The 10,558-nt window shown below is 34.0% G+C and overlaps 1 protein-coding gene across 3 annotated transcripts; it reads left to right on the plus strand.

Moving 5' to 3' along the window:
• Positions 1-2,625: 2,625 nt before the first annotated feature.
• LOC124180140 (FAS-associated factor 1) lies at positions 2,626-7,669 on the plus strand. 3 transcript variants are annotated; one of them, XM_046565273.1, is made up of 13 exons: positions 2,626-2,784; positions 3,729-3,797; positions 3,896-4,166; positions 4,273-4,450; positions 4,659-4,935; positions 5,145-5,268; positions 5,380-5,525; positions 5,694-5,848; positions 6,012-6,207; positions 6,371-6,474; positions 6,655-6,751; positions 6,834-7,063; positions 7,266-7,669. In XM_046565273.1, the coding sequence occupies exons 1-13, from the start codon at positions 2,746-2,748 to the stop codon at positions 7,297-7,299; spliced, it is 1,920 nt and encodes a 639-aa protein (XP_046421229.1). In that variant the 5' UTR covers positions 2,626-2,745; the 3' UTR covers positions 7,300-7,669. The 3 variants fall into 3 exon arrangements, with proteins under 3 accessions (XP_046421229.1, XP_046421212.1, XP_046421220.1); XM_046565256.1 differs by having other exon boundaries at positions 6,834-7,049; XM_046565264.1 differs by lacking the exon at positions 2,626-2,784 and adding an exon at positions 3,413-3,445 and having other exon boundaries at positions 6,834-7,049.
• Positions 7,670-10,558: the final 2,889 nt, after the last annotated feature.

A 10,558-nucleotide genomic window follows, 5' to 3' on the forward strand; every position in this document is an offset into this window, starting at 1 on the left:
TCAGCCTTACTTTTTTCTCATTTTCAGAGGCGAAAATTTTTTGTCTCAGATTCGGTTTGACCCTTTCCCGACTAATTGGACCCCCAGGAACTCTGAAAATGCAGCGAAAAGAGCGTGAGATCAACAGCAGAGAAATTACGAATACGTCGATATAACGTGTCAGATAACTGATCGAACTTATATTCAAGATCGGCTGTATTTAGACTGTAAAAACTCAATCTTCCTCTCTTTCTTGAGCGGAAATCTCCTCGTCTTTGAATCGATTCGAACCACCCTACCTAAACTTATTGGACCCTGTAGATTGCAAAAAAGTAACTGGAGCCTCGTGGAATTTACACTTGAGAAGATACGAAGAAAATACGGAAACATTCAAGTAGGTATTATTCTTTTTATTCCAGATTATGTTAAGTAGTAACTATATAATAATATACATCTTGTAACCTGCAGAGGTGCATTGCACCTGTACGCAGGCCAGAACCTAAACTGGGCTCACATATTACAGTAATAGCTACTTCACTTCACATTATGCATATTCTGTTCAATACAACATACATCGCAGTTTTTTTTCTTTATACATATAACAGTCAAACTTCTTATTTAATGTTTGTTCATTGGATTGCATTTTTCTTTTCTCTGTTCAATTCAATACTATTGGAAATACTAATTATATCAATTAGCATAATATTTTAATTATTGTTGGTATATCGTTATTAGTAGGTATAATATAATAGTGTAACATATCATATTTATACTATTCGGAAACATGTTAAATTATTAGACACTGACACCTGAACACTTGTGCTAGATGTAAAGAAAGTTTTTAAAAAACTGGAACTGAAACTGTATAGCTATGAGTTTGTGATTTTTCTCTTCCACCTCTTTGAAAACTCAGTGCCAATTTGACGTTTTTCAGCCGTGAGTTTTGATTCGTTGCTCGTAGCGTATTCGGACTGCGCACAATCGATTTCTTTCGCAAAACTGCGTCGATATGATGCATTAAAAGATCGATTCAACTATCTTCCAAAATCAGCTCAATTTCGTTTGAAAAAATCCAAAGGGGTTCGCGTTCCTTTTTTGGGATTTCCAGAGGTCGGAAACTGATTGTCCCAGAATAGTTTGGTAGGACTCTTTTTCCACTACTTGGACCCACAGGAATGCGGAAAAGACGTCAGAATGAGCGGAAAACCAATAGCTGAGAACACGACACGACCGTGTGATGCGAGCTGACAGGCGTGCCGGCTCGATGAGCTTACACGAGTCTCAAATTCTGAAACTGCAAAAATGATTACAACGAGTTGAGCAATGAGATTGAGTTGCTGTTAACTGAATTAAACAGTTCCGATTTCTTTGCAAATTTTCAAAACTCTTGGAAGCTAAGTGTTTCGTGATTTGAAAAATTATAAATTTCATTAATTTGAGTAGAGGTTTGAGTAATACTTAGAGTGCAGCTTTCTGATGTATCTCAGATTTTTTGCATACTTCTGCAAACAAAAAGACATTTTTGTTATATCGATAGTAATAGCTAACGTTGGTAATTTCTCTCAAAGATGAGCAATGGATTATTGGACGCAGCTAGAAGACTCCAAGCTTTCGGAACATTTCTTTCGTAGCCATTAACTGTAAATTTTTTTTTTCGACGTCTGTATTAAACAAATCTATGACGCCCACTTGTAATACTCAATATTCCTAAAAAGATATTTTCATATAAGGATGATTATAATTTGTGACAGAGGGATCTGCCTGTTCAATTATAACCCCACAAGATTGAGATCTATGAGAGGCAGGCGATACGTTCAATGCAACAGATAAACCTTTATAAATACGTGCAAACAAATTCTCGGGTTATCTTCTTGCTATACTACTTTCGATTACAGTTTTCGGTACTATTTTTCGTCACATTAACAAAAATTTGTATTTCTCAAAGACAATGTTAACACCTTAACAAAATTTTTTAATTAACTTTTATTCTTTATTCCTGTTCACTTGCAATGAACCTCATGATCGATTCAGCTTCGTTATTCATTCTTATATTTATTCAAGCGCTTGCGTAATTTTCCTCAACTAAAACCCAATTGCCGCTTACTAATTTTGGGAAAAACTTAAAAAGTAGGTTTAGCCTTTTACATATCGTCAACATGCTTCTACCAAAGAGAAAAGTGTTCCAGAATTTTTCGGATATTTTCAAAACTTGTGACATGGAATTTTTTAATTCGTAATTTTAAAAGTGCTCAACAAATAGAAAAAAAATCTTCATAATAATCATGTCTTCGATTGATATTTATTTTTCCGTTGTATAATTTTGGCGTACATATTTCTTGTGCAAAATTTTCTCAACTTTTCAATTTCATAATGACAACGCATAATTTGCACGCAATAGTTGTCGGTTATGACGAACTTCTTTTACCGGCATGGTTACTTACTTGGTTGATAATACGTGAAACTGCTAGTACCCCCAAACCCGGACAGACCCGGCATACTATTACGAACAATAACTGGCTTCAGCCATACTCTTCGGCAGCTTTTGTCGCTTATTGGTAATTGTCCACAGGCACCTTTGCCCAGAATTGTAAACGAAGCTTTAAGCATCAAGAAATTCAAAATAGCATGTCGACTTTCTACTCACGGTAGTTTTATGCCAATGGCGTTGGCGTTGTGAATGTGGAGTGAAATTCTAATCACAATAACACAAAATTGACGTATATGAGTAGAAATTCGCTGCATTAGTAGGTCTTATGTTTGCATATTATGGCTGAAAATCGAGAAGTGATTCTAGCCGACTTTCAGGTAATATTAAACACATAATGTTTCCGTAATATAGTAAAATGATTTGGTTATGTACGTATCTTCAACGATGACATTGACAATTGCTGTAGTCGCTGGAAGCAAAATTTGATCGATCTGAGACTGAGTTCTTCATTACGATGATATAAAATCTGCCAATAATATCTTACTCGCAATTAGTCAGAGTTCGAAATATCTCTTACTGTGCGTAATCGATTAACGATAGTATCCAGGAATCCGCAATTTTTATGATTCGTTTCAGTTTACGCATTCTAACAAATAAATGGATCAATTTTAATTTCTCGGCCTGCTCTCATTTCAATGGAATATTTTCTTCACTTGGTTGAAAACTCTAGAAAATCACACAATTTTTAATTAATAACTAATCTCTTACTATTTCATAGATCAACAACCAAATCCGCCATGACTATTCGAGCAGAAGAAAAAAAAAAAAACAAACAAAAAGCTCGGAAACCTTACATGTGACTGAAATAATAACAAAGAGTCGTGAAATTTTATTCAATAAACACGCGATTTTAAGCAATATCATTCAACATATAAAACTTTATTTTTAGCAAACTCCAACTAAATTCAGTGTGTGTAATTACATCGTAATTTTTTCATTTTTGTAATTAGTCACTCAATAATGATCGAAATTGACACTGTAATATTAATTTCTAATTGATACAATTGTATAATCATAGAAACATTCACTCATGTCATTCAATATGATATAATATAGATGTAAAAAATTGTATGTGTTTTAATTTGAGTCAGCAATCATTTTGATCATGCCGGTCATAATTTTTGAAAAATACTATGTGTAAAGTTCTACTTTTAAAATTTTTACCATCTTTTATGAATTCATTTGATTTGTCTACGATATTGCAAATGTATTCTCCAGCGTGTAATCAACGTCATATGTAGCTTTTTGTAATTATTTGTAGGCATGTACTGGAATTGATGATGTTGGGGAAGCCATTTTACACTTGGATGAAACCAATTGGGATTTGCTGGTAAATTCATTGCTGCCATACAAGTGAAAACAAAAATATTATAATTTTACTCCTACAATGAAATGATTTTATCGACAAATATCTTATTTGAAATTTAGGCGGCAATTAATAGAGTTATGCCAGAAGATTCACAGCAGCTTCCGTCAGAAATGGGACCAGACGTAGAAATGATACAGGAAATTCGTAGGACTCCAGAAATCATAGACATTGTCACGATATCAAGTAATTCAAGTCCACCGAGAACAAGTGCACCAGAAATCATTCGAGCTGGTACAAGTAAAACAAGAAGCAATACGTCAAAAGTGACTTTTCATGTACACTACATGGAAGCAGTCCTTGACATTACTTTACCAGTATCACACTCTGTTGGCAAGTAATTCGTATACAAGTATAGGAAAAGACCTGCATCAAACTTATTTCAATAATTATTTGTAAATAGATAATAGTATATTAATTTGCAATGTTTTTTCCTTAGCATACTTGAAACACATGATTCGTATACAAGCAGGCATTGCACCTTGCCAGCAGCAGCTACATGGCTGGAAAAAAGAGCCACAATCTGATTCTACAATTCTCGAAACACTGGATTTATTACCCGAAATGACATTATACTTGAGACAGATTACAGAAATTGGTGATTCGGCAAGTGATGTGTGAGTATTTACCAGTTACTGTAACAATTTTCGGAAGTTATTATTTTCTGGAAATTAAAAAAGTTCAGAAATTATACAGTAGTATCGCGTTTGTATAATTAGAAAGAACAATTGATCAAAACTGGAGTTACTAACTTTTACTATGGTTTGGCAATGCGTACCTTTTGTACAAATTACAACTCCAATGAAAACTTGGTTATTGTTTTAGTATCAAAACATCCGACCGATTGGCCCAAGAATATGTACTGAATATTCATGACGAAGTACACAACCGTGGTTATAAATTGAAATTCCCAGGAACACGTACAGTTCTGGAAGTGAAAACTGACGTTTTCACACTCACAGACATCCCTGTACGAAATCAACATTGGATTGGCTGGCCGCCTACGTTGAAGAATGATAAAACAATGTTAGCTCAAAGTGGAATTTCATATCCGGAGCATGATCTTACGATTGGAAAATTACCTGTGAAGGAAAATGAGACGGTAAGTAAAATTGATGATAACAACAATAACTGTTAATAAGAAGAGCCAATATAAACTTTCAATACACTGATATAATATAACATAATATTCATAACAATAGTAATGATAAATTCAAATTTGCTCTAATACGAAATTATAAAATAAGAAACAAGAAACCGCCAAGTACATGTATCTGGGAAATTTATAATTATAATTACCTAATTTCACAGGTTGTTGTAGACACTATAGATAGCGATAGTTCTGTTGAAGAATTCGAAGACGCTTCTGAAACATTCAACATTGAAGATGATCTTTTCATAGACAACGTTCAATCTATGAAAATTCATCATCTCAGTGAGTCTACTACATTGCATTATTCGTTGATATTCACTTGGTTAAATACTTGGTGCAAGATTAATTTTTATGTAATTAAAGCTTATGAGTTTAATGTGTTTCGTTTCTCAGTGCCTGATAATGTGGAAGACGAAACCATAGGTACTCTTCAATTTGCTGAACAATTTCAAAAACGATATGGCGCTGCCCATCCTGACTTCTTTGCTGGTACATTTGAAGAAGCCATAAAGGAATCATGTCTCAGACCAGCAAAAGAGGTAAGAACGTCAATTTACTACTTATCCCATATTCCGTTGTAAGAATGCATCGAAATGTCTGTTGCTCTTAAACTCATACTGATTCTTTGATTATTTATTGATGTACAGTATATTTAATATTACACAGTGTGAACGATCAATGATGACCTGATACTTTATTTTTAACAGAGGAAATTACTGGCTGTTTATTTACATCACGACAACAGTGTTCTGGCTAATGTGTTTTGCACACAATTATTAGGGTTCGAAACAGTACTACAACTTCTATCTGCGAATTTTATAGTTTGGGGCTGGGATTTCACTCACGAATCAAATAAACAGAAGTAAGTACTTTTGAACATTAAATTTAAAATTGCATCGATTATCAATAATAAAGATTATTAATCACGAGTATAAGTGTTTCATTATTTAAACATTTAAAATTTATTACTTTTTATTCATTTGATGTAAAATATGAGTAAATTATTTTTTTTTATAACAACTTAGGTTTTTGTCAGCAATTAATCGAACACTCGGATCAGTTGCTGCACTCACAGTGAGAAATATTGACGTTGACACGTTGCCAGTACTTATGATTATCATGCGGTCAAGATCAAATACTGAAATATTTACAATTGTTCAGGGAAACATGGGAGTCAATGAACTTCTCACTAATTTAATCCAAGCTGTCGACGTTTTCCAAGTAAGAAACTGTATTCGACTTACAAGCTTCTTTTAGTTTATGACATTTATGTGATTCAAATGACCTTATTACTTTTCGGAGCTCATAAATTGTTCTAAAATTTGGCACACTACAAACAGCATTGTCTGTAAAAGAGATTATTAAAAAGCTTATATTTTTCTAGGATCAGCGGAAAGCGGATATCGGAGTTGAAGAGGAAAGACAAGCCAGGGAGAGAGTGAAGCATGAACAGGACTTGGCTTACCAAGAGAGTTTAGCTGCAGACAGGTAGCTTCGAGTTTGTATGCTCAACAGAAACTTTATTCAACAAAGGAATAGTTTTTCAATCCAATCATCTTAGATTAGCTCCTAACATCTTTCGAGTAGTGTTGCTTGAGAATACTACCCGCGATTTCGTTTCAAGTGATTTTCAAATTGATCTGACAAGATATTTTCTGATATTTGTAGAGCCAAAGAAAAAGCAAAACAAATCCAAGAGTTCTTGGAAAAGCAGGCAAAAGAGCGAGCTGAGAATGAGAGAGTTGCTGGTGAAGCTCGGAGAGAGGTAAAAATGATGTCGTGCTTCAGTACACCATTGATTTGACCAGTATACTCATTTGGCGTTAAAACATAATTTTTTATCACAGGCTCATAGACAAGCGGCAGAATCAAGCTTACCTCCAGAACCTCAAGAAGGAGCAGGCGATGGTATTACAAAAATACGAGTACGACTACCAGAAGGTACATTCTTGGAGCGCAGGTTTCAAACGGACACCCCACTTCAGACACTTCTTAATTTCCTCATCGTTGAAGGATATCCTACGGACGAATACAAAGTTATTTCTAACTGGCCGCGAAGGGATGTAAGTAAAATGATGTAAGCATTATGCATTATATTTTACTTACGTTGATTTATTTGATCCGTGAATGGATTGATTGTCCTAACCGATCTTTTAATTGACGGTGGTTTAATATAAATTTTTTTGCCTAGAAAATTATTCCGATCTCAAAAATTATTTGCCACTTGTACTCATGATGTTGTACATTGATAGATGTAAATATACATTACGTTTTTACAGCTCACATCAATGGATACGAAACTTACTCTCCTAGAATTGAAACTATGCCCGCAAGAAACGGTTATCTTAGAAGAACGATAAAAACCCCAATTTGTAAACCAATTCTTTATAGAAGTTAAGCATGGCGATGTTTGTAATATGTATTTATTTAATAATTTTGAAATAGCAATTAGTTGAGAGAATTATGTGTTTATTGCGTGATAACATTTTTATGCTGTAATAAAATCATTACCAATAGTAATGATACCTACAACAATAATTATTATTATATCTTCGTATGATTACATTGTAAAACAGATGTAGTTCTATTTTATAAAAAGAAATCCTTTCTACGCTGTTTTATCGTATTTTGTAAATTTCCCGTTCCACATTGCTATTAAGAACAATAAACCGACTATCAAGTATTTGGGACTCGAACTGTTCCTAATTTTGTTTCACACTTTGCCTGACCCTTACAATTAGTATTAGATTTCGAATATAAATCTACTGAGAATTTTTAAATTTCCCGTTTCTTTGTTTTCAGAGAAAATAGAACACAAAGGAAGATATTTTACAGAAAATTGAGTTTACACTAGATTGCCGCATTTTGAATTCTGAAGAATCATCTCCGACCTTTTTCGGATGGATGCTGGGTGCGTATGTGTGTGTGTGTGTGTATGTGTAATTAATTTGAGTCCGACGATATCTCGAGTGTTAATGAACAGATGTTTATGATTTTAGATTCAATCGACACGATTTTAAATGAGATAAAACTGACTTGATTTAAAGTCTGATCGGTCCAGTAAAAAATTCACCAGGTCATATCTCGAGGACGAGTATAGATTTGTTTGAATTTAGTTTCAATCATCGCGTCTCTTCTTAAGTTGAAGCTGATTGGATTTTGAATCCGATCGGTCAAGTAATTTTCGAGTTATTCAAACAATAATGATGTGTAAAAAAACTGGTATGGCTGTCGGAGGACGCCCAGAAAAAGGTACTTTTTACTAGACTAGTACTAAAATTAGAACTATACTAGACTAGAACTAGAATCCGCCTGCGATATCCGTTAGACTACTATAGTATAGGTTTTTGAAAAAGTTCTTCCGATTTACGAGAGGCTATCGGACGAGAAACTGTTTTGCCGATGTTCACAGTACAGAACGAAAAACGCGAAAGTGAGCCTGCATAGCCTTATTTAGAATAAATGTCCGAAGAACCCCTGCGTTTTAAAGAAACATTTGCAGTTGGAGTTGAAGAAGCCATAGCCAAATTTACTCATAGTCATGAAATCATCTGCGGTTATGCAAGAAAATACCGATGTGACGATTGGTAATATAACGGAAATCATAGCGCATCGTCGAGATCTGCGAAGAGCGAAAGCAGGTAAAGCTCCGAAGAATGCCACTTATCAAAGACTTCGGAATTGTCAGAAACTATCGTCGAACAGAAGAGAACAAACACCGAAGAAATCCTAAGGTGTACCATATGAGGCAGGCGAATTCTAGGAGTGAGCAAGAAAAGTTTTAAAAAAATACGATCTTTTCATTATATACAAATTTTCCAACATTTCATATAAAAAGTATAAATACGATTCTATTACTGATAATTTATAAAAATAAGTCTTTACGGTGATTTTCGGGCAGGAGCCGATTTTCTTTTTTCGAAAGTGTGCTTCAAAAACAGTAACAATTCATTTTTTGATTTGTCTATTTGTTATCAAATGTAAAATTATGTTCTTCAAACTTTTACGAATGATTCTTACAATACTTCAATTTGGTTAAACGTGAAAAATTCAAAAAAGATTACAAATTTTTTCACTCAATTTTCTTTTTATTGTCCTCAAATTCCTCGTAAAAAACTGCTCCAGAAATTAGTTTACCGTCACCTTAACACTGGAACGTAATGTACCTGAAAAGTTGGGTGTACACTTCTCTCAATTTTAACAGAAATTATTTAAATGATGATATCTCGAGAGTAGATCCAAGAATTTTGATGATTTTAGTCCTGATCAAAATTATTTCGATGTTGTCGTATATATCTCCAAATATCGAAGTCCACGTATCTCAACCGCAAAAAAGGGCTAAACAGCCCCATTGTATACGTAATTCTGAATAAAAATACTCCAACACATTGTCATTCAATGCAGAAATAAAGAATTGACACGGATTCCATGAAATCCCAATAGTAAATTCGTGGAATTCAAGCCATTACTTTATTTCTGCATAAAATGAAAATTAATTGCAATGTTTTTGTTCAGGATTATGTATACAATGGGGCTTTTAAAGATTAATATGGATAAAAAATACATTTAAAACTAGTTCAACTGTATGTTAATAACAATTAAGATTACAAATACTGTGTTGTCAATATTCAGTATTCGGACGGAAAGGTCAGCGGTCAAAAATGTTTCTCCGGTAATCTCTAAAAAAAAACCACCGAAAAAAATATATAAGAATGGAATAAAGATCTAATTAAGACTTGACAAATTTTTAAAACAGATATCTTATGGAAGCAAAATTAAAAGTTTACAAAAATATAAATAGTAACCAATAGGGGTTTCGATACAGTTATGCTAAAATACACGACGTATAATTCAGCACTTTGCGTTAGCAAATCATTATTTTTAATGTGATAACTGGCAGGTGTCTAATTATTATCTCTCAGTATATGAATAAATAATATGATGTATAATGTGAGATTTTATTTTAGTCCAAAGTTGTTGAAGAGTAACACTAAAAATGATATCAATAACAAAGCCAAAACGAAGCGAATTAATTTTCTTTTTCGAATGTAAACACGAGATTCACAATAACCGTCAGCGATATTCTACCTAAGTATAACTGTATGCATTACATATATATTAGTGTTTTTATGGCGAGCTCGGATCAGGCGAGTACCTGGAATTGCGCGAGCACCGCAATCACTCATATATGTATATAAGATAGGTAATATATTCGAGGTTGCCCGAGTTATACAAAAGAAAAAATTATTTTAAAGTGCTCGTGTAAAAGTGGTCAAATTTCCAAGCTACGATCACAGGAGTAACGAATTTCATGTCTCATTTACTCAAAAAAAAAAAGAACAATTTCACAAATTTCTCTCGCCAACAACTGCGACCATCCTACAGCTCGCGTTTCCAACTATAAGTATAGGTATAAAATATATACCGATCACCCGAAGGAGTGTAGGCAGTGTGGCCGAGTCCTTACGCAGGATTGGCTGGACTTCTCAAAGGAGGGGGGATTAGCAGAGTGGGGTTGCAGGTTGATCCAGGGAGCGAAAAGCACGCGCGATACCCGCACACAATTCAACGC

This window comes from Neodiprion fabricii, chromosome 1 (genome assembly GCF_021155785.1).
Source record: "Neodiprion fabricii isolate iyNeoFabr1 chromosome 1, iyNeoFabr1.1, whole genome shotgun sequence".
NCBI classification, from domain to species: domain Eukaryota; kingdom Metazoa; phylum Arthropoda; class Insecta; order Hymenoptera; family Diprionidae; genus Neodiprion; species Neodiprion fabricii.